This window comes from Botryllus schlosseri, chromosome 2 (genome assembly GCF_051294905.1).
Source record: "Botryllus schlosseri isolate E-star chromosome 2, Bs_hap1, whole genome shotgun sequence".
NCBI classification, from domain to species: domain Eukaryota; kingdom Metazoa; phylum Chordata; class Ascidiacea; order Stolidobranchia; family Styelidae; genus Botryllus; species Botryllus schlosseri.
In genome coordinates, this window is record NC_137237.1 from 3,036,712 (window position 1) to 3,060,721 (window position 24,010).

Sequence of the window (24,010 nt, forward strand, 5' to 3'; positions counted from 1 at the left end):
TACCTCGGGGGTTTTACCGGGCACGAGCGAACATGTCCAGATTGTCCACTTTGTACATGTTTGTACAGTCATGGAAATGTGATATGTTCTATTTTCACCTGCCGCGTTGGGATCTCATGATATTCTATAAATATTTATTTACAACATAGCATTCTGCGCTACCAGTAAGAATGCACAAGTCACCGCAAAGTTCAAACTGGAAACATTACAATACCAGAGTTACGTATCGTCGATATTTGTGAACGATACCGGTCGATCAAATATATTTTCCGCTTAGGAAATTTCACATAAACAAAAAGTCAGAATCACCACTGAGCGATATAGTAAGTTAGGAACTTAAGGAACCAGTATCTAATGTTTACACTTTACATTACATGCGATAATAGCTGTAGCAAAGACGAAGAGAGTTATTCGTGGTGCTCATTCGGTCAATCAAATCAGACTAAAGTGACGGACTAAGTGACAGACAAGACAGGATGACGGACGAATTTCATAACTTGCGGTAAACCTTAAATTGCTTGTCCGTTTATGTTGTCTTCGATTACTTTTCATTCAGTGTGCATGCCTCTTTTCTTCATAGACTAGGCTTAAGTGGGTGTCTGATTTTGAAGACCACTCCAAGACCTTCCTATCTTTTCATTGTATCGCTTAACACGAGCCCAAAACTGATTATCTCGATGTTCTTTTGTCTCCTGTTTTCTTTTGCCCTTTTTTATTTTATCTAATTGAAAAGTCGATATATATAATATATATTGTATCGCAATCTTGATGTTGTCTGGTTTGAAACACAGTAAACTGAACTGAATATATACATCTTCATCACTTGAAACCAGACTCGCCCTCTATGCAGTAACCTCATCTCATATAGTACAAGTACCGATACTACTGGGCAGTGTTCATAAGTTATAAATATAAATATTGTTGCAGAATATTCGTCTCTACGTGGAACGTTGGAGAAAGTAAGCCTTTGGAAAGAGATGAATTTGAAAAACTGCTCCCATCTGAAGGACCAGTTGATATCTACGCTTTTGGGTAAGAATAATCTGTAACTGTACAATGGTAATGGTCAAAATTTATGGTACTACCATAACAAACCAGAGTAAAGTAGTCTTTGAAAATTCAAAAGTTTCAAATCAAATGATAGCAGGAGAGATAGTGTAGTGGTTACGATAAGCGCCCAGCACGCAGACGAACCGAGTTCGATTCCCGTCGGAGGTTTTCTGGGCTCCTCTTCCCCTGCCGATGTCGTTCTTACGGCGACAAAAAAGCCCAGACAAAGACCCGACGAAAGAAAGCACTCACAATGAATGGAAAGAACTAGTGGAAAGGGCCGCGGCTTCAAAGAGAGTCAACATCGAAAAAGGACTGTGACATCGGGCGCTCTAGGCCGAGGTGGATGTTAGAGTAAAGGATCGCTGCTGATGCGTGTCGTTCGACATCCTCCTATCTGTTCATGACATCCTCCTATCTGTTCATGACATCGCATTGTGTCTTATCACATTGTACATTGTGTGTGACTTGTTCAGATCAAAAATATACCTCAACCATGTTATGTTATGTTATGTTATGATCAATTCTGTATTCTGTGTCGAACTTTATGTACTAACATGAGATGTAACAACACTTCGACCCTATTTGTACCAAATGTCATTGAAATCATATGTCATCTTTTTGATTAAACCCATCCCCTACTACTAGATTCACTTGTTTACACATGTAGAAATAAAACTAATTCACGTCAGATTATCGAGAAAATGATTCTCTATCACATATTTGACACTTACACAAGATGAAGCAACATTAAAACTCTATCCGTACGAAATGTTATCAATATCCAATGTCATGTCACGTTTATGTCGTCATGGAAACATCACTTTGTGATAAGTCCATTTTATGTGCATCATAAAAACCGAAATTCCTCTTTTCAAATTGTTTGGTATCTCCTATTTACTGACAAAGGTATGTGTTTGTATGTTGAACTTGAAACAAGTTATACCAATTCCATATTTACCACAGTGTAGAATTCAGACTTATCAGAATGCAATTTCACTTATGAGCTGAACCAGTGTAATATAATCCATCTTGTCCTACTAATAGTTTATAATGTATATAAGTGTTTGTAATTGCAGTCTTTTTCTATGTCAGCTTCCAAGAAATCAAAACCGGAGCCCAAGAAACAGTGAAAAGTTTCATCAAGTATGATCAGTGGGCCAAAGCTCTTATCGACTTTTTATCCAAAAGGTCTTATTACTTGGTACGTAAGGTCTCTTCAATTGATTGATTGGGTTATTAATACATACATTCATAAGTACCCATTACTTTCAGGTTTCATTGGTCAGCAATAAAATTATTTGTAGTATAATTCTTACTGTACCCATTTCATAAAATATGTTTTAACTTCCTATCAACTGGAGTCTTTAATCTTTGGAATTATGTAATCTCGAATGGGGATTATATTTCATTCATATTGATTTTATTTCATTCGTTTTGATTAATCAATGCTATACCGCGAATATCCCCAATGAATGAGCCACATGATTTATTGAACACTCATTTCCTGCATACCTGCATGTTATGGTGTATGCTTGTCGGATGATAACATCTATAGGCCTAGTGACCTATTTATTGATTTCAACTAGCATATTTTGTTTCTCCTCTTTCCTACAGCCACGTATGCCTTGTACTTTAAAACAGATCTAAAAGAGATCATCTATATATAGTATTCTTGTTTGCACTAGCTGTCAAGGAGATATTTGTAGGTTTATAAATCTGTTGATACACTCAATGTGATTATAGCTCATCCATTGCAGTGACTTTAAGATACTTTCTTGCTAGATGAAGCACCCTGCTAAAATGTCACTTGTATATACGATTACTCCCCTTTTCTTATTTCAATATCTCATCATATGAGAGAGCAACTCTCTTGTAAAGAGACTGTCGGAGTTACAAAGCTTCGATATACAGTTAAATAATACATTCATTTTTCCTTCAAGATTGAAAGTGTCCGGGTGCAAGGAATATCTTTAAGCGTGTTTGCGTTAATTAAACACCTGCCGCATATTCGCCACATTGAAACGGAAATCGAACGAACGGGGGTCGCAGGGGCTTGGGTGAGTACCATGGTATTTCTCTAGAGCTGAAGTCACTCGAAATTGTTTGAATGTGTTCAATTCCATTACAAAAATGCAGCGATAATTGTTAAAATCTAGATGCCTTTGCCTAAATGTTCACATATATATAGCCTATATATCCTTCACATAGGCTATGTGTATGTTGTGCGCCCGTGAATTTTATCTGCATGACGAATCTTATGGCTTTATTATTGTCGCCATTTTCCTCTGAATCACATCATCAAAAAGACATTTTATCTCTCCAATGCAATGTTATATGTTGCCCGATTTCGCAGTTAGGCCAGTTGACATCCATATGCATGAATAATTCATAGTTTTCTGTTTGATTCATTCATATACTGGTCTTTATACGCATCGATTTGAATAATTATGGATGATTCACGAATGTATGCACAATTTTGACATTTCACATGCACTACACCAGCGTTGGACCATTTGAAAATTTTCAAGCTTTTCCAAATTAGATTGGAATTAGACTTTTAGGTCAACATTTTTTTTCCAAATTAGAATAGAATTGGAATTATAGATACAGTTTTGTTTCCAAGTTTAAATTACAATTACGGAATTGGCAAAAATTTTCATACGAAATCTTAATTCACACTCATACACATGAGAACGGAAAATGTTTGTACAGCAAGCTTGGCTCGCACTGTGTAGTTCTTTAGCATTTTCAGGAAAACCAGAAATTAGATTAGAATTAAAATTTTAGTGTAGAAACATTTCACAAATTAGATTATAATTAGATTACAGGTATTTTGCTATAATTAGTCTAATTGTCCAAGTCTACGCACTACACTGCATATAAGTTTATAACGGATGGTAAGCCATGCCGTAATCATTCAGGGTAACAAGGGCGGTGTTGCCGTCTCTGCGCGGGTGTACGGCCAGCATATTTGCTTTCTCAACGCTCATTTGTCCGCACATCTGACCAACGATGACGGCCGGATCAGCGACGTCAACGAAATTTACCGGGAAATGAGCTTTCGTGGAAAGGCTACCGTGCAAGACCACGAGTAAGTGCCGTCGGCTGTTCCAAAAAGTTGTTTTTTCAAATTTTACTGGCTACTCGATATAATTTTAGCTTGCCTGTAACGCCTGAAGAAACGCTGCGCACTAAATTTGACTTGGTTCCAACTCGGTCAAGAATTTCTATGAGACGAAAAAATTTTGGATTTATTTAAAAAAAATTAATTTTCTTCAAATGTTACCGGCCGTAAGTGGCCTACCATTTTTTTTTTCAAATCAAAAGTTTTCCACGCCGATAACAGTTCTATCAATTAGCCAATGAAACTTCAAAAAACTTCAAAAGTTGTTTTCAAACAGCCCCTAGTGTGCATTTCTGGCTGAATTCGTAAAAATGAATCTCTATCTGTTGATCATTTCGTGCCCGACGCCCACGCAAGTTCGGTTCATTCGATATTTTCTATCATTCAATGTGTCGCATGTTTGGTGCAACCGTTTCTGCAGAAGTCAATACCGGTATACCGTTTCAAATTGCCCACATCGAGTTGAATTCATTGGTTCAAACTGCAAAGCATGCCGTAGTTCAATAGGCCTAGTTATCAGCAGGGCGATTTATTTTACCTAAAAAACGAAAGATATTGACCTGATAATCTTAATTTTGACCAAATTTGACCTAACGTATTCAAATTAGGTGTTTTCCCACATAATTTAAAATTGTACTGCTTGTCTTCATTTCTGGTTGGAACTGTCTGTCCTTACGAAGGAGTTTATCCTGAAAAAAACTTTTTTGCCTCAAAAACTAACAATTTTTTTATGAAAAAACTTTATTTAACAAAATCTAGCCTTATGAAGAAGTTCAGTAGCTAGATTACCCATTATGGTAGAAATAATTAAAAAATTTTGTAGTGCAACGAAAGTTACTTTCCTATATTCTCGGGTAGAAAGTGTCTGTCCTAACTAAGTACAGTAGCTTGTCAGGAATGGAGAAAGAACGTTCAACACCAGCAGTTGTTAGCTGACAGCACTGAAGTTGTGGGTACATTGCTGGTGACAAACCGTGATGCTCCATTCTGCCAATGGTGTCTACATCACAATTTTTCATCATGCGCTTTTTGATATAAGGTCCATGCAATGACCACGCAGTCTTGCTTCAGTTGGGTTATTGCAGTACGTTGAGCTCTTGAGCATAACACCATGTCAACCTATTTTTTTCATTTGAACGTTTAATATTCACAATTAGCAGACAATCGGCCGTCCACAACGGTAGACCTACAAAGTAGGCTACAAGCTGTAAAATGTCAAATGATAAGTTCACCGACAATGCAAAATCTATGATACAAACGAAATGCAGATTGCAAAAATGTTTTAACTTCGTAAAAAATTTTGACTTTTTTTGATCTGACGCTACAATTTTGACCTAATTTTGACTTTTTTTTGACAAGTCAAAAAAAATTGCCCTAGTTATCAGTTTATACATTCTGTAATGCATGATGAAAACTATAACAATATCAATTGAAAAATATACTCGTATTGAAAGAAACCCGAAAATTTTCGGCTGGCGCTTGGTGGGAAATCGTCAGTAACTAATAGAGAATTGGAAAGAACATTGAATATCAATAATCGTCTGCCCAATTATAGGGTTGCCTTGTCTCCTTCAAGGACGGCCAGACGTCCTCCTTTTTTGCAATTTGTCGTCCCTTATAGCTCTAAGAGCCAGGCAATCATAGAACTAAAAAATTGCATAAAATACGGGATATTTGGATATGGACGGCAAGAAGTCGCCAACCCATAATATGTGGGGCATTTGGTAGTAGAATTGGTAAAATGACCTTTTTTCTTTCAATCAGCACACTCAACACACCGGTAGTAGCAGTTAAATTTCCAAATTCCCCATATTAATGAATGCTACTTGATATTGTGCGAAGTTTTATTTATGAAAATATTAGTAGGCTTACGTATATAATGATTTGTAAATGCCGTCAGATCTGGATATGTTAACCAATTTCTGATACCGTATCAACTTAAGCAATTACAATGTAATATAATTTCCACGCAAAATAATCTTGCACTTTCTTACAGCCTGGTTCTGATGTTTGGCGACTTGAATTTCCGTATTGACGAGTATTCCAGAGCATTTGTACTTGATAGCATCAAGAAAAAGAACTATTCCGAGCTTTGGTCAAGGGACCAGGTAAAGCTGTTCCATATCCATTTATCGGTTGTGTGAAGCTTGATGCAATTGGATTTGCCACGCATGTATGAAAGAATATGATTGATCTGTTTGGTAGTCTGTGCTGATGATGACTATCTTTGAATACAATGAATCATTGTTTGTCACGTCATTAATAATTGAACCTGGCAAACAAGGTTGGAATTGAAGGAATTTTAACACAGACTATTCTGTATTTCAAATATTTCAGTTATTTATTAATATTAATGTGTAGATTCAAGCCTAATCAATTAGCCTTCAGTCTATGTCGCTGGTATTGGTGCACTGTTATTTTGAGCTGAGATAAGTAATCCGTTATGAGAAACAACAATTACAGTCATCAATTGGAACAATAGAGTCATTATAAAAACGACAAATACAGTCTTTAATAGGAGGATGTAGGCTACCTAAATCAGCACTTCCTACTGTGCACTGTGCGTGCAGTGATGCAATGTATTGTGTAGTCTGGATTGGTTTTTAGTCAATCTGGCAAATTCATTCTATACTATAGCATCTTACACAGAGTATTTTCCACAGTAGGACCTACCCCAATAATGTAAGGGCTTTAGAAGTATTTGAAAAATACAACTCGCTTCAATACAGATGTAGACAATATTGTCTACATTAAATTAGCGAATAGATCAATTCACGCTAAATTTTCATGATTTATGATCATCGCATCTAAAATTATCCAGGCCCAGACCATGATATTGTTCTAACGAGTGATCAAATCAATCATTGCCTTGATTATATCCCGTTATTTACACTGTCGTATAAGCTCAGGGCTATTCTTTAATGATTAATCATTAACATAATATGATTTGTTAGAGCTTACAGTATGGCAGATCACAAATTTGGTCTATTTATGACTTTGAGATGTTTAGGCTATGTTATGATACATGACTGTGTATAAATCTACAATTTTTTATACATGTATCAGACTACACAGTTCACATTTTCAAAGATCCTTACATTTTTATTATTTAAATTATATTGATTATACCCTCATGAGGTGTTATCAACTCATTGTTTGCCAAGATATTTTATAAAAGAATCCACTCGAGTTTGTGTGACACAAATAGACTCTTTTATTCACAGTTGAAAAAGCATATGAAGTCACATCCGATTTTGTCCACATTTGAAGAAGCAACACTGGATTTTGATCCTACATACAAGGTACCGGTTTTATACTGTTCTGATCTGACCTGACCGTAGAAGCGATTGATATTGGACTGAAAACATCAGTACTTATGCGGATCTACTTTCACTGTGTTGTGCATATTTATCGAACCCAAACCGAAAGCGTGACAGAATCTGGTGTATAAGTTTGATAAAGAGTAGTTGCCCAAACCTTTCATTAATGTAAATCACTAGAACATAAATATATTTTCGTCCTTGATGTTTTTGCGGCACATACGCCGACTCATGATATACATACACACGATATGTGCATATGCACACCATGAGTGCATGATGGACATATGCCGCTGGACAAGGAAGGTGCAGAAATAGCCTGGTAAGGCTTTCAAAGTCTTGCGCCACCCAACGAACATTATCCCGCCTGTGAATGGTTTTGAGTTGGCGGCCCCTGGTGTATGCGTTAATAATTGTTGCCTTGTTGTAGTATGACCCAAATACCGATATCTACGATACAAGTGAAAAGCAAAGGAAGCCAGCGTGGACTGATAGGGTCCTATGGCGTATTCATCCGGAGTTCAAAGCAGGCAAGAGAGGTAAGGACATATGTTAAACTTGGAGGTGGTTAGTACTTCCGAGTACTCAAGTACGGTTTGCCTGCTTGCACCAATTGATTAACTGGTTATGTTTGTACTCTTTGTATTTGTTGTAATTTTCAATTGATTAGTATATTCATATTGAAATGAACCCGAATATTTTCTGCCAACACTCGTTACGGGTAATCGTCAGCAACTAGTAGAGAATTGGAAAGAACAGGGTATAGCCTATCAACAATCGTATCACAAAATATGACTTCACCGGCATGAAATTTTGAATAATCGGGAGGAAGAGAAGACTTGAGCTTAATATACTATATTTAGATGGTACACAAACTCTTTCTATAGGCACAACCTTTGTTTGCGTATTTTGATAAAAGTCAACTGCAAGGCACCCAAATGAAAGTGTCGGCCTCTCCCGGCAACACAAAATCTGCCGTCTCGATAATTTTTCACGCAAACAGGACCGTTGCCGTCATATTTTGTGGTACGATTGTTGATATACAATGTTCTTTCCAATACTCTACCAGTTCTTGACGATTACCCCTGATGAGTGTCAGTCGAAAGCATTCGGCTTCTATTCAATATGAATATAATATTCCAATGTATATTGATTGAAGTTCTGTACCTCTAAGAATCTCTTCAGATGTTGTAGTTTTGTAAATTAGAAGTCTGTTTGGGATGGAATTGTCCTGCTAACTGCCTAAAATAGCCCCTGTATCAAAGTAACTGAATCTATTTTCGAAAATAGCACCTATTCACAGAAACGTCATAGTTCCACTTGAATTAGTTTTGACATGTTTCGGAAATTGGTCCTGCTTGTAATTGAGTCGAAATCTACAGTGCTAATTCTGCTTTTAGTTAAGTACCAATGCCAGACATTTGTATGCTATACATGCAAGGCTTTGACACTTTAGTGTGTGAGTTTGTTGATAGGGCTGAGCCAGGGGTATTTTGGGGCTGTGACGTCACATGCTCAAGTGTCGCATATGGTGGAGTGTTGACAGCCATCTTAGCAAATTGGATATGGCCTCTTTACCCGAAAAAAGGAATCCGGTTTTGGCTTGTGAATATCTACTGTGCACCAAATCTTACTTGCATGCTGCTACAGTTAACTTATCAAGACTGTTACCGCTCTTTGCAGCTCCAAATTTTACGTTGACGTATGTGGATCAATCTTTTACGAACCACGCGGAGCTGAAGCAAAGTGATCACAAGCCTGTGTCGTGTGAATTTGACTTGAAAGTAGGAATTGTGTCGGTATTCGAATGCTAGAACTACTAAATGGAATCGCTGTCATTAACACCTTTCGTTCTGTGGTTGTAACTTTGTTATTGTTCGCACACCACCTTGGCAACTTCTACAATTTTTCTGGAGTCTGAGAGAGATAATTATAAGTATGCTAAATTCTGGATTACTCTGGATTACTTGCCGAAAGATTGTTGTATAAATTGTATTTTGTGCATAATTCTCAAGCAGCGCAATTTAAACTGATCTGCTGACTCTCTAGTGTGAATTATCACTTGGAAATGAAGGTTTTTTCATTTCCAACAGATCAAGCGAACTGCCTCGCATGAACCGGTAATTCGTATCGAGAACGAGGGCGAATGGGCTTGTCACAAAGACGGAAAGATCAAAATGGAGCTCTGCGAAGGCTTTTCGTGGGCCAGTCGAGATTACGTGGCGCTTTACAAGGTTTGGTTTGATCGTGCTAATCCATTTTCTGTTTCCTGTTAGACTTTTTTTACACTAGGATTGGGCAAAATTGTGCATCTGAGTGATTCAATTTCGATTGAGTATCCATTCATCTCTCGTTGTGGAGTTGACAACTAGAAAATTTCAGCTCTTCGACGTTAGATTAAAATTAAAAGTATAGCTACACAAATCTATTTGAAGTAAAAGTTGCTGACCACCAGAATAACCAGTGCATGCAGGAGGAATCTACTTGAAATAGAAGCAAATTAACTTCGTTACTGACGCGCTCTGGTTTACAATCTCTACGCTGACTTTAAACCTTGTTCTCACAGCACGAATTGAGAGACTTCCGCACCTACCACACGTACGAGTACGTCCCCAAAGCCCCGGACCACCGCAACGAATCTTCAGACGAGGAATCGGACGAGGACCGTCAACGTTTGGATGGCAGGCGTTTGTCGCGGGCCGCCAACGACGATCCCAACGACAACGTAGTCCACCACCTCGACATGAGAAAATCGTCGATTACCGAACCGGGTATTTACAGGCTCGGGTATTACAGCATGAAGATGTCGTGTTTGGTCGCAATCAGCGAACCGTTTGAAATTAAATGATTTCTCTAGCTTGCGACAAAGGTGTCTGTTATCATTCGTGTACTTCCGTAACACATGGTGACTTTTGTAGCAATTCAAATTTACATAATTTTATGAGAGACTGTTGGAGGTACGGAACTTTAATATCCTATTGGGAGGTACGGAACTTTAATATCCTATTGAAGGTTGAAGACCTTCTTGGAGGTACGGATCTTCAATATACAATGGAATAGTATATTGATATTGAAATATACCCGAATATGTTCAGCTGACACTCGTCAAATTAATCATCAGCATCTAGTGGAGAATTGGGAAGAACATTTTATGTCAACAATCGCATCACCAAATAAGTCGTCTGTATGACTGTAGTTGGGTCGATTAGAAAATATCGGAATTACTGTTGAAATGAAACGATTAACTTCGGTTGAAGCTGGTCAGTGACTAGTAGAGATTTCGAAGGAACTTTGTATATCAAATCAACAGACGTATCACCAAATAAAACTTCACCAGCACGAAAAATTTGAATATAATCCATGCCAACAGTTGGCTTAAAAGTTTAAATTATACAGGAACTCCGTCTTTTGGCACAGATGTTCGTTCTTAAATTGTCTTTGGAATACTTGGCTGATGTATGCAATTAAAACAAACACTGGAGTCAACTGGCATTGCTAAAGTCACCCCTGTTACGGTAGTAGACATTTTTTCTTTCCGTTTTATATATTGGAATCGGTCGCTTTCCCTCTTTTCTTAAGATGATCCCAAGGTGATTATAAGATATGCAGATCGCACAATATAGTTTTTATGTAATTTCAGTTGGTTATATCCGCCCTGCCGTGTGTGTTATAATTAATGTCTTGGTTTGTTTCTGACCATGAGTTACTCGCGTTTTAGGAATGTTTTCATTTTACTCAACATCGATGTTACTGGATTCTGGATTATGCAGTTAATCGTATGTAGTCTCTGTGCTAGTGATTAGCGTTGGGCTTAAATCCAGTCTTGATGATTCTTCTGAACCAAGTATTAGGTGCCGGGTATCACTCATTTTATCTGATAATAGCATGGATGATTTGGAAAACTCATATATGTACCTTTTAACCACAACATAGGGGAGAGGAGGAAAAGATCATACTTTTTGTCATATTTCAAGGCCGCTCAGAGAGTAATGCTCTTTGAGCATCCGTTTTGGTACCAATGCAAAGCCTGTGATCTGTACTATTCATACGTTCGTGAAACGTCTCAACTTACCAGGGTAAGGGTAACATGAGATACGCTGGGTCCAAGATGAGACACACCAGCAATCTTGTTCGTTACAGCACCAGTTTATCCCAAATAGGTATATCAAATTTTAACATCATGAATGAAATTTTTTTAACCATGAAATAATCAACTTTCACAACGAATCTGTAACTTTAAACGTCATAAAGTAGTTTGTCCACGGGAGCTGCAAATCTCTTCTCTACCTGAGACCTGTCAGTCTGTCGCTTCTTGTCAACTCACATAACTATTGTGTTATTTTCGCTGTAAACAGTTTGAATTTCAAGCATATCGAGGCATTCGATGTAAAGTTCTTCCTATACCGTACCCATGTTTCAACTTACACCCAATCCTTCGTCTTATCTCACCCCCACATTGAATTTTGAATATACTCACACTATGAAAATATCGTTTTGGCATACATCTATTTAACCTCGAATCTGTCTGCCTCAGTCACATGGTAGAACTATAGAGTGACACTGTGGGAACAGCATGGTTGAACGATTCTGCAAATCAACATATTGTTCTTTGAAAAATATCCATGCATCTCATCTTTGCCTCCTCTCCCCTACATTGAAAATATACTCAGTATACACGCCACATTGATGATGTTTTTCAACCATGTCTAGTTTTGTGAGAACATTGCGGACTCATTACTGCTTCGCATGTAATGTGCGTGTTTAGGATGTTGTGTTACAAGCAATTTTGATTTCAAGGCTGTTACTCAAAAAACTAGTCTCTCAATACTTGCTCGAGTGATTAGAATTAATACTCGATTACTCAAATCAATGTGCTCAGCCCTAATGGAGATATAAAGTTCTGGTAACACTGTTCAGTACCATACTGTCATTCTATGTCAAGCGAAAATTTGTAATGAAATGGTGAAAGTTGAAAAGCACCCTGTTCCCTACTGGCTAATGGCTACGTCAGCATTCCAAGAATTTCGATTTTTGCCAAAATGGAGCATATGGCGCCACTCACGTTTTCATATTTAAGTGAGAGTAATGAATAATCTTTCCAAGTTTAGGAACATTAAAGCTTTTAGTTTGCGTTGATGGCGCTGGTGGTACCTCAACTCGTCTGAATTGTATGCTGGATGATTTGTTGCGTTGTTTGCGAACGTACAGTTGGCATGACTGGCTGAATTTATATGGTATGGTCCATGTTTTATTACAAATCATTTTAGGATACAGCTTGGAACAATGTAATTTCTCCACCTGACACGTAGACTTCTTCAAACTATTGTCTTTGAATAATCTAAAATTTCTATTAGTTGTAAGCTACGATTTTAGACTACTGACTTCATATGTCATGCCAACTTCTTGATTTAGCTTATGTAGTGTAGTGTACTGCTCTGTTACAATTAAAAAGAATCCCTATTTGGTGCACCCCAATCATTCGAAAATTGTTTTTTATACCTTAATTGCAAAGTGAAAGCCAATGAATGAATAATTGAATAATCTCACTGCGACACTGGACAGTAATATACAGAACATCCATCTATTTCTTCTTTTATCATTGTAATCTCGCCGTTATACTTGATTGTTCTATGCGTGTTACTGAATATTATCATCCTATTCCATTGAATGATTTTAATTTTTTGATGTAGTTGGTTTTCCTGTTTCGTCCGTACATTTAGGTTGCCACTTCTTTCTGTCAAATTGCTATATGGAGTTGATATAACTTATCTGAAATATATATCCTTCCATTCATGGCATCGTGGTAGTAATGACTTTGAGTCATTATATTAAATACTAGTGTGTCAAGACGGGTTCATTGTAACTTCCAAGAATGGTTAAGTTACCATGTGATTGCTATTTCGTTTATTATAGACTGATACTTGAACAGTAGGGTGACAAACTGAAACTGCAGTAGGGTGACAAACTGAAACTGCTAACAGTGTTATGAATTTGAGGCAAAACTAAAAAGCAAAACTAAAAAGTAAGATTGGCTCGGAACCTTGCGATTTCGTTATCAGTAGCGTAGGAAGTATATGACAGCATGCTTGGTTCAAGAACTCAGATGCTGTTCTCATTTGTTGTCTTTGAGGACGACTCCTTTCAACTGATCTGTTGCATTTGATTTGGATTGCTGACATATCCAAGGCGGAATTCTTCAACTGAATTATCTCTTACTCGGACGGAACACACGTTGCTAAAATTCATCAGGTCATGTTTGAAGGTCTGTGTATAAAGCTAGAATAATCTATTTTGCAATCACATCCGAAATACCCGGAACAAAGGGCTATTACATGAAACTAGGCCTAATGCACAGAACAGTAGAAAAAGCATTGAATAAACGAGTTGCAAATGATAGGATATTGGAGTTGACAAAAACTCAAGGCACAGGCTTCTACGTCCGATGATGATTTCACTGGAAACGGCTATTGAGTATCAAAACAGTATTCAGGACTACAAGCAACACTAGGATAATACAAAAATGATTACGATCGTCTAGAGAACTTCAAAGGTTTGATATTTCCGCTACCACTATATGGATGATGATGAATTGCAGATGGATCAGAACTTCATTATATAATTGATAGTATACCCTATACTCATATTGAAATGAACCAGGACATTTTCGACCCTAACACTTGTCAGGGCTAATCATCTCTACTAGCTAATGATTATCCCTTATGAATGTCAGCCGAACATATCAGGATTTATTTTAATCTGGAATACACTATTCAATTATATAATGAAGTGTTGAAATTGCCAGCAAAAAATTCCAGGAAGCTGCATGCGCTAATAGAAAAGGCAAGCCAAGACCATGGTATCAAATATTTTCTATTTATAATATCGATTTATATTTGCACGCAAACATCACCCAACTGGCTACCGCGTCTTCGGGAAACACAAAAACCTGAACCCTCACAGCCAGTCGAACATTATCCCCTCTGCAACCCAATATCTCTGCGCACACCCTGTTCTTCAAGCAGCTGGCAAACGCCCTCCTGGCGTTTCGGTGCAAGAATTGAATCGGAAATCCTTTGAAGGTGTGTCCCTCCGGAACAGCTCTACGAATAGCTTCCTGAAACTCTTCGTTGCCGGAAGCTGGCGGTTCCCCGCCGCTCGTGCGTTCACTCTCATATGCTGCCAGTGCCGGTGACAAGACATAACATAAATGATCATCCCAGCACGTTGATAACTCCAAGTCTAACCGGTGTTCGACAAGTAAACCTCTCAACTCTGATTCCATTTGACTGCTAGCTAACGCCGGGTCAAGAGTAGGTGTTAGCAATGGCGCAATTGGTGGAAAACCAGGCGCATTAGCGCCAAACACTGATTTAATGGCTTCGTAGCTCATAGGCTTCCATTGCGATGAGTCGGATATGTTGAAAGTACAAGTTTCGACGATATCAGTGGGTTGAGAGTTCGCAAAAAAGTTTTCATGACTATACATACATCCTATGCTTTTAAACGGATGATTATTCACGGGTTGCTTTATCGCTGGTGGATCATCAGCTGATACCATACGGTGCATATACCGATGGCCTGTTACTGAATCCCAAAATATGACAGTGGCACCTTCGCCGTATCTTGTGGCGACCCAAGTGTATGGTACACCTTTGCCTTTCATACCAACGCAGACGTAAGCATCAAGTCCAAATCCCAACAGCAGACTGCACAGCAAATTAGAGTGATCCTCATGATCGCCTTTACGTAGTGCAAAAAAGGCGTGTGATGTGAGCCACTGTTCAGTGCCACTAGCGGAACCAACGCTAGGAGCACGCTCGTACCCTAAAGTACTAACGAATCGAGCTGCTTGGCGTGGAGTGTGCAATAACCTGCCCGCACGTAGCGGTTTCACGAAAGTACACACAGGCCGGTTTCGACCAGTTTCGTCTTGCGCAAAAATCTTCACAGATCTACAATTGTGCTCTTCGCGTATTTGTAGATATTCTTTCCACCATTGCTTCGCGTAAACTAAAAATAATCTTTCCCGTTCAGCGACACGCCTACGTTCCAATTGACATTGCGCATCGACTACTTCACGTGTTAAGTTAACTCGGTTTTGCCGTGGCACAATTTCAACTTTTGCTTCCAATATGCCGGCCGGGATTTTAGACTCGGAACCTACACCCATCAATTCGATCGATAACTTGATAGAACCTTGCGCATCACACAAAACTTTCCGCCATTCCAAGTAATGAGTGCCGACTAAAGTTAAAGTTCCATCAGGGTCGGTACGTGTTAGTATTAAATGTATTTGGTCGCCAAGTGATAACATAGTCTCAGTATCAGCCATACGTGCTTCACCTCCTACCGCATTAGAATGCAGTTCTAACAGAAATCCTTCAGATAAGTCAGGCTCACACGCGACAGGTACAGGCCTAGAACGGAACCTCTGACCGCGAAATAAGATATGAAGTGTGAACATAGCGTGCGGCTTTGTGGTATCGCTGACATTCCCCGGATATTCAGGCGTGTTGAGATGATCGATGAACGCTTTTCCTCCGAGAACATGGAAAAATATGTAGCGACGCGTTGGGTCTACGGCTACTTTATTTTTCAAGTCGGCTTGCACCAATTCTTCCTCGATATTTTTGTGAGTCGCGGGCTTCGTATGTGCTGATACAATCGGTGTTTCGTACCTCAATCTTTGTAGAATTTCTTCGACCACCCCACGGCGTTTCAAGTCTTCTAATATATCGCCTTCTGATATCTCCTGGTGGTCTTTCTCGGGGGATAGGTGTTGACGTAAGCTTCCGGCTAACGCATCTTTAATTTGCGTGGACACGTTTGCTTTGACAAGTTGATTGTGTATGATTTGTTTCAGTTCCGCGAGCTTTTCGGGAGGAAGGGCAGACGCCATGCCGTGTTTACTGCGGTCTGTATCGGAACTTAACAATTGCTTGCTAAATAAAATATACAAATTGTAATTTTAGTCACTATGAACAGAGAACAAAAATATCACAGCATTGAAATATCAGGAAGACAAAACAGACTCCATGCCGTGTTTATTAACATGTGTATCAAAACGTATTAATTGCTTGCGAAATAAAATATACAAATTGTAATTTTTTCTAAAATCAACAAAAACTGTTACGGCATTGAAATAGGCCATCTCTAAGGAAAACAAAATAAATTAGCAATATCGTCACTGCGGAATCAAAGTAGCTTATGTCCATTTTACACATTTCGAGAAAATTAAATTCATGTAAAGTTTTTATTTTCTTTCGGTCAAATTTTGGCCATAATTAAGTTTGAAACTATGCAATAAACATAAACATGGCCGAGATATAGCCTAAAAATATAAAAATTTTACAAAAACCTGATTTTATATATAGCCTATTTGAAAATGGACATAAGCTGCGTTGATTCCATCGCGACGATATACATAATGTGCATTAGATATTAACAAGACTAGCTCAGAAAGATTGTTCAAACAGGTCGTAATATATGAATTCCGGATGAAGCACTTGAATGCATTTGAAAACTAATACAATGTCATTGATTTGGTTGAATGTAGGCTATAGGCCTGATATATATATATTGTATAGCTGTATACCATACATTGTATAGCAATCAGGAGTTTACAAAACCAAATTTAGTTACTAACATACTTTGACTCGCTATTTCGCTGACAAATATCATCAAGAAATTTTCAAAATATTCTGGGAAAGGGACATTTTCAGTATCTTGAAACATTTTTTTAGGCCAAGGGCGGAGATCATGAAGGTAGCTTATCCAGAAAAATTCTAATCGCCCGATTGAAACCGCTAATCATGGCGCATGAAGGTTGATAACATCTAGCGCGAGGATTATCCGGAGTCATCTGGTACGGTCAGTAGGTTGCCACCAATGTTCCCTCTAAGCTGCGCAGTGCGCACGTGCCCAAATGCGCAGTGCAGACACGGTCTCTGCGCACAGAAAATCTAAGTTGCGCACAAAAAATCCGAAGTGATGACCTTTTTTTGGTCGTTACGCACTGTTGTCCAAGTTGGTGAGTGTGCGCAGACTCATCAAAAATTATAGGGAACATTGGTTGCCACAATTAACAGTTTTTAATTATACTCCTGACAAGCCAACTTTACGATCTCCGCTCTAAGTGGTCTATTAAAGAGTAGAGAAAGATCTCTTTTCATTGTCCCACTTGAGCTGGCATGATATTTATACTAGGACTTGGGAATAAAATCAAAACTGTTTGCATGAAAGTAAAAATAGAAATACACACGTCCTCACTCCCATACCATGTCATTTCGCAATGGATCAAAAGCCACTATAAGCCACCCGAGTGCCGCAAAAACTGCTCTAAGAACATTAAGAATAAGCCAAGTGTTAACAGACGATGCAGGATCCAATAAAGACCCAGTCAATTCCGCAGGTAACGTGGATGTCGCAAGTGTAGTAGTTGATGTTGAAACGGTATCACTAGTGATACCAACACCAGAACTAATCCAGGCGTCTAAGCCCGAAAGTCCGACACTAAAACAAAACGTTACGAAATACACAAACACAGACACGGCAGCAAGGTCAAACTTGATCAAGCTGTTAAAGAAATGTTTATCTTTGTTAGCAAAATCATACCTATCCATGGACGATACAAAAAGTGCCGAGAGAATGATATAGTAAATAGTTTGTGCCGGTAACGCGAGAGTTTGATATTGAATCAAGAAATTTTGTGTTCTATTCGGCTGATACAAGGAGTAACAAAATATTACATGCCAAATAGCCAATCCCGCCAATGCACCGTGTAATGTAAGCGTGATGTACATGAAGATCTTTTCGTTTTGCTGCGCAATATCGAACGGTTTCAGTCTATCTTCGCCATATGTCAATCCAGCATCGTGTTCTGCGGCTTCTGTTCTTTTGTCGATCCATTCTCTATTACGTGCCACGAATCCGTTAGTTGTTTGGATATAAACTCTATCATTTGGCGCACTACCACCAATTCCTGTAGCAATCCCCGGTAGTGTTGATAAAGATACATGGCCATCCGCTCGTTCTACAATTACCAAATCTTCTTCATTTTCGAGCTCAGACACTAAAGTTCGATGCAGATTGGCTGATTCTTGTTTTTGCGTGTTAGCTTTCGGTCGCCTGCGTCTATTTTCTCTTGATTGAGACTCAGCGACTGGGACATCATCTCTGGAACGGGAAGGTTTTGCCTGTGTTTGAGAACTACTCACGTCTATATCTCTTCTCGTAGTGTCTTCGTTTTCCGGTTTTTGTTTCTTACGCCGTTGAGTACGGCGTGGAACAGACTCATCTACTGTGTCACCAGTGGCGTTGTTGGTGGATTTTATCGAGGGTAAGGCTCTAGTGGGGCGCGCTTGTGGAGCATTATTCAGCGTCGGCAACGCCCTAGGGGGCTTAGGATTAGCGTCTGACATCCTTGGATGATCTCTTCCAGTCTCTATTTCTAATAATAACTACCAAAAGTCAATAGCTAAACCGTATCTAGGCACCGTAAGCTACCAAGTCATCGAATGTTTTCTTCGTGACTTCAATTTTCCGTTGGTATTTTCGATGTTTTCGTTATAACGAAAGATTTACCTCGTTACTGCGTTGCTCGGTTATGTAGTTACGGAAGTATCATCATCATAATTTTATGAAATTAATTAACCCCATCACAGCAATATACAACGTAGATACGTTGTAAATTGCTATGACCACATCATTGCCAGGTAACAGTCACCGCCTTTGGTGTCGTCCTTACCTGAGCAGACACACGTTTCGGCAACCCCAAGACGGAAGATAATTTCAATAGCTAATCGGTCGACGTGTTCCTTGCCGACTTGAAACGATTAGCAAAGTTGGCGGGTATCGGTCAAAACGACGACGAACGGCTGTTGAAATTATCTTTCGTCTTTGGGGTTGGCGAAACGTGCGTCTGCTCAGGTAAGGACGACACCAAAGGCGGAGCAGTTGAAATTGACTGAGGTGCTATCGATAGCACGTGCCCTCGTTACCGATCTGGGTTGGATGGTGCCGAGATGAGCGCTGCTTCCAGTTCATAAGATGGAGAGAAAAGATGAGAGGTGGAGAGAGATGGAGAGAAGAGATGAGAAGTGGAGAGAGATGGAGAGAAGAGAAGTTAGACGATGATGAATGGTGGTGAAGAGTGATATACATCACGGGTGAATGTGTCTTGGTCTAGATTTTGTGTACTGACTGTTATCTCGGACGCTGGTCATAGCGCGTGCGACTGATTGATTGCTCGTTAATTAGTTCGAATTTTGTTTGTCTGATGTTCGTGAATATTGGTACACAGAGCTGGTGTGACCCGTGGATATAGAGAGGTCGTTTTATAGTTGTCGCGATGCCGTTATGGCATTTTCCGTTTTCATCTTTTAAGTATACTTCGCACAATAACGAAACGATGAAAGGGTGTCGAAACGACTTCTTTTAATCAGACCTCGGCCTCTAGAGCATATAAATTAGAGGCATTCACACTGGATAAGAATACGACACAATGAAAGATGGGAAGGTGTAGAAGCGACTTGGAGTAGTCTATGAAATCGGACACCCCACCTTGGCCTAGGCGATGAAAAGAGGAGGCATGCACGCACATGAATGAAAAGTAAAGAAGATAGTATAGAAAAAAGCAAGCGACAAAAATGGGATGGCATGTCATGGAAGGCGAGATCGATAGGTGGGTCGTGGTCCGGTAATCTTGAGGATGGACTAGTAGTATTCATTTAGTAGTAATTGCTTGTATTTCGACTTGAATGTGGACATGCTCGTCGACTGTCGGATAGCCGGCGAGATACTGTTCCACACATCAGGTCCGGCATATTTGATGGAGCGATGATCTTTTCGGTCGATCATATGATATTTGGACGACGTGGACGCACGTGTGTTGCCCTTGTGCGCTTTTGATTCCGAGGTAAAAATGTCATTGAAATATTCGGAGCAACGACCGCAGTGGAACTGATACATAAACTTGGCGATTTCTAGTTCCCGCTATCTTCTATGTTTAGGACACCGAATCTATTCAGCAGCGACTTGTTGGATGGACTACCAGGCCCCTGTGGGGCTCTAGCTATGATACGGAGTACGTTATATTGTAACTTTTGCAGTGGTTCGAGTGCAGTTTTACTGGCACCCCAGAGGATGCCGTATTGTAACTTCAAGTGGATTTAAAGAGTATCGGAAGAACCCAGGCAAACATGAAGCATATAAGGCCACACTTCGGTGATAATTTACTGTCGAGCGACTGAATATGATTCTTCCGGGACATGTCCGAGTCCAGTAAAACCCCGAGGTATTTGGCATTTTTCGTATTGGAAACGGGCTGACCAGCAATGTTGACGGTTAGGTTTTTTTTAATTAATTGTCACCAATTGGGAGGTCGAGGCGTTCATGCAAATGTTGTTTTGGTAGTCCACTCATGCACTTCGGGCATTTGGTCACTAGTCAGGGCATCCAACTTTGCCGTCGAAGATGCGGAAGAGAGGAGGTGAGTATCATCAGCGAACCGTGTGGTGCTCAATGAGGTTTAAAAAAATGTCGTTGACATATAAAGTGAAAAGGACCGGTCCAAGTAGCCTACTGAGCCCTAGGGTACGCCACAGGTCACCAGATGAGGAGAGGACAAGGTGTTTGAGATTGCAACCAATTGTTGGCGTCCAGTGAGGTAACGTTTCATGAGCTCAAGCTCTGCGCCCCGAAACCCGTAACGCGTCAATTTCGAGATGAAAATGTTATGATCAATGTTCCCTCTAATTATTCACGAGTTTGCGCGTACTCACCAACTCACTGCGCGGTCCCCTGGACAACAGTGCGCACCGACTAAAAAAAGGTCATCACTTCGTTTTTGTGCGCAGCTTAGATTTTCTGTGCGTAGAGACCGTGTCAGCACTGCGCAATTGCGCACGTGCGCAGCTTAAAGGGAACATTGGTTATGATCTACCTAAGCAGTCAAACGTTTTTTTGAGATACCATACCATACCATAATACTGTTCAGCCACTGTTAAGAGGACATGTGAGGTTTGGTGTTTGTTTCGGAAGCCAAATTGTTGATGGGAAATGACAGACATTTTTGCGAGGAGTGAGGATAGACGGGAAAGGAGCAATTTTTCGAATACAGTCCCAATGCATAGGAGTACGGACAACATGAAGGGAATAGCGATGAAAATCAATGTTCGTGCATTCATTCATTCAACATTATTTTCATGAGTTCATCACAATGATAGTGATGCAATTGCTTTTTAATTTCTTTAATAAAGTAACGCGTCCTCCGAAATTTAAAAATCTCGCTTCACTTGGATAGTCGCTAAGTTAACCCATAATGACTACTGGATGCATGTGGTTGGTGACTTTTTCATAACTGCTCCAGATGTTCACTCTCACAATACAAGATCATCGTTAAAGAAAATTATATACTGTACTTTCCCCTACCAAGCGTTGCCATATTTTGAGGTCCGAAAAGGAGAACACTTTTCAAAAATTTTGAAACCTGTAGTACCGGAAAAGAAAACTAGTGATTTTGAAGATTTTTCGACCATCTTACTAGGGCGATTTTTTGACATGTCAAAAAAAAGTCAACATTTTGACAAAATTGTGGCGTTAGGTCACAAAATAGTCAAAATTGTTTACAAAGTCAAAAAATGTTTGCAACTTGCATTTGTATCGTATGTTTGCACTGGCGGTGGACTTATCATTTGACATTTTGCAGCTTGCATCCTACTTTATAGGCCTACCCTTGTGGACGGTCCATTGCCTGCTCATTGTGAATCATAAAGGGTCAAATGAAACAAATAGGTTGACATGTGGAAAAGTGGATTTAACAAGACTTTTACTGGAAACTAAGCAGTCAACACAATGAATTGGACTCGGACTCGAGTCATATTACCATGACTCGGATTCGGCCCTCTGCTCGCTGACTTGGACTCGAACTTGACTCGGTGGTGAACTGAAAATGACTCGACTTGACTCGAGTCAAAACTATAAAAGCGAGATTGACTTGTGATTCGGAGCCATGTGACTTGGTTACACTTACAACCCTGGGGAATATAGCTAGGGTTGCATTTAAAACAAACGGTGTTCTAAGTTGTGTTTTTTTAAGTTGTAAAATTGGGCCATAATTGTGTAACCACTTCTCAAAAAACATGTTGTATGAGCATACGGACACTTACCACCGGATTTTGCCGACGTATACCGATATGGGATGGTTGAAACCCTCAAAATAGTCGGTTCAACAGTTATAGTACAGATATTTCGTCCAAGGAGCTATATTTACCCTATATTTTCAATTGTCCATGTCAAATCATTATGACGTCACAATCGAATATTCGTGACGTCATGGATTGATTAAAAAAAAACAATAAAAAACATGTTTTAAATAAGGGCCTTGTTTTAAACATGTTTGTTTTAAATTGATTTTTGTTTTAAATGCTACCCTAGATATAGCTAGAATTAGAAATTGGCAATTTCACTCATTTTATTTCAAACCATCTAGATCTCCCTACTTCCCACCTATCTCGAAATGTTGGGGAGTGACCAATTGCATGGTGGGTAAAATCCGATTGAGAGATCGATTTATTAGTTGGCGCAGTTTCTGTGTGAACTTTTTATGTTATTGTTTCATCGGAGATCTATATGCAACGATTATACACACAGCAGTAGCTCAGACGTTATAGAGCACTGGCCTCGCATGCAGTCTGCCGAACCAGTTTGCAAGTCAATGTTTTAGTATTGAAGCATTTTGGGGCCAAATAGAAACTAGTTTAACATTTTCAATTCTACATTCGCCACTTAGATTAATCCCATTTCTATTCCACAGTTACTATTGAAATCCAGAATGATGCATCGCAAAATACGACATGGGCTACGTCACGCACTGGCGTAGTGCAAGAGAAAATATGCTGAACCTGACTAATCGCTTAAATTTTTGGTCTTGATAGCGTTCACAACTGATTTAACGTCAATGTACTAACTATTAGTAATTTCATACGCTACACGAGATTTCGGAGCGCCGCTCCATCAGGTGTGAAAGCGAAAGTTATTTCGTCCCATTCAGAGTTTTGCAGTGTTGCAACATGTATAAAGCTCTTATTCTAAAGTGTGAAAGCGCGTAAGAGTAGTAAGGAAACAATATTTCGTAGTGTGTAATGATTCCCTCCATGCAACGAGATAGCTGAAATCGGAGATTACCGAGAACGAGATCTCCTCACGCCGCTGCACATGCTGTTAGGCTGCAACTAAACGAAATAATCGCCCTATGACCACTTACCAGCTTGGTTTCAGAACGTTGTATCGGGATGATTATGTTCGTTAACAATGTACCAATGCCTGAGCAATGAGGAGTTTGGCTTAGAGTTGCCTTGGCATACGTAAGAAGTATGTCATAGTGTACAGGAGTGTAGATTCTGTAGTAGGATACATTTACATTTACGTGTACATGGTCATTGGTCATGGTTTCTGGTAGCATGTCTGCGTAGACGTATTCATCTCACACAGCTGCGATATTGACGACGCCATA

At 39.4% G+C, this 24,010-nt stretch overlaps 3 protein-coding genes across 4 annotated transcripts; 1 reads left to right on the forward strand and 2 right to left on the reverse strand.

Moving 5' to 3' along the window:
- Positions 1-304: 304 nt before the first annotated feature.
- LOC145433018 (inositol polyphosphate 5-phosphatase K-like) lies at positions 305-11,958 on the forward strand. 2 transcript variants are annotated; one of them, XM_080309892.1, is made up of 11 exons: positions 305-502; positions 928-1,032; positions 2,146-2,254; positions 2,994-3,110; positions 3,975-4,144; positions 6,174-6,285; positions 7,402-7,479; positions 7,928-8,027; positions 9,181-9,281; positions 9,591-9,731; positions 10,064-11,958. In XM_080309892.1, exons 1-11 carry the CDS (start codon positions 477-479, stop codon positions 10,343-10,345), a joined length of 1,341 nt encoding a protein of 446 aa, XP_080166018.1. In that variant the 5' UTR covers positions 305-476; the 3' UTR covers positions 10,346-11,958. The 2 variants fall into 2 exon arrangements, with proteins under 2 accessions (XP_080166018.1, XP_080166017.1); XM_080309891.1 differs by having other exon boundaries at positions 306-502; positions 7,928-8,036.
- Positions 11,959-13,733: 1,775 nt separating this feature from the next.
- LOC145433019 (centrosomal protein of 76 kDa-like) lies at positions 13,734-16,402 on the reverse strand. The gene has a single exon (XM_080309893.1). It carries the CDS (start codon positions 16,394-16,396, stop codon positions 14,372-14,374), a length of 2,025 nt encoding a protein of 674 aa, XP_080166019.1. The 5' UTR covers positions 16,397-16,402; the 3' UTR covers positions 13,734-14,371.
- A 34-nt stretch (positions 16,403-16,436) lies between these two features.
- LOC145433020 (transmembrane protein 237-like) lies at positions 16,437-19,105 on the reverse strand. The gene has a single exon (XM_080309894.1). The coding sequence runs from the start codon at positions 18,915-18,917 to the stop codon at positions 17,763-17,765; it is 1,155 nt and encodes a 384-aa protein (XP_080166020.1). The 5' UTR covers positions 18,918-19,105; the 3' UTR covers positions 16,437-17,762.
- Between the last annotated feature and the right edge of the window lie 4,905 nt (positions 19,106-24,010).

Bases quoted from the DNA above. Each gene is read 5' to 3' on its own strand.
- LOC145433018 (XM_080309891.1), top strand. From the start codon at position 477: ATGACGGACGAATTTCATAACTTGCG. The intron at 2,255-2,993 runs GTACGTAAGGTC...TTTTCCTTCAAG, and splicing joins CCAAAAGGTCTTATTACTTG to ATTGAAAGTGTCCGGGTGCA. The intron at 9,732-10,063 runs GTTTGGTTTGAT...TTGTTCTCACAG, and splicing joins ATTACGTGGCGCTTTACAAG to CACGAATTGAGAGACTTCCG.
- LOC145433019 (XM_080309893.1), bottom strand. From the start codon at position 16,396: ATGGCGTCTGCCCTTCCTCCCGAAAAGCTCGCGGAACTGAAACAAATC.
- LOC145433020 (XM_080309894.1), bottom strand. From the start codon at position 18,917: ATGTCAGACGCTAATCCTAAGCCCCCTAGGGCGTTGCCGACGCTGAAT.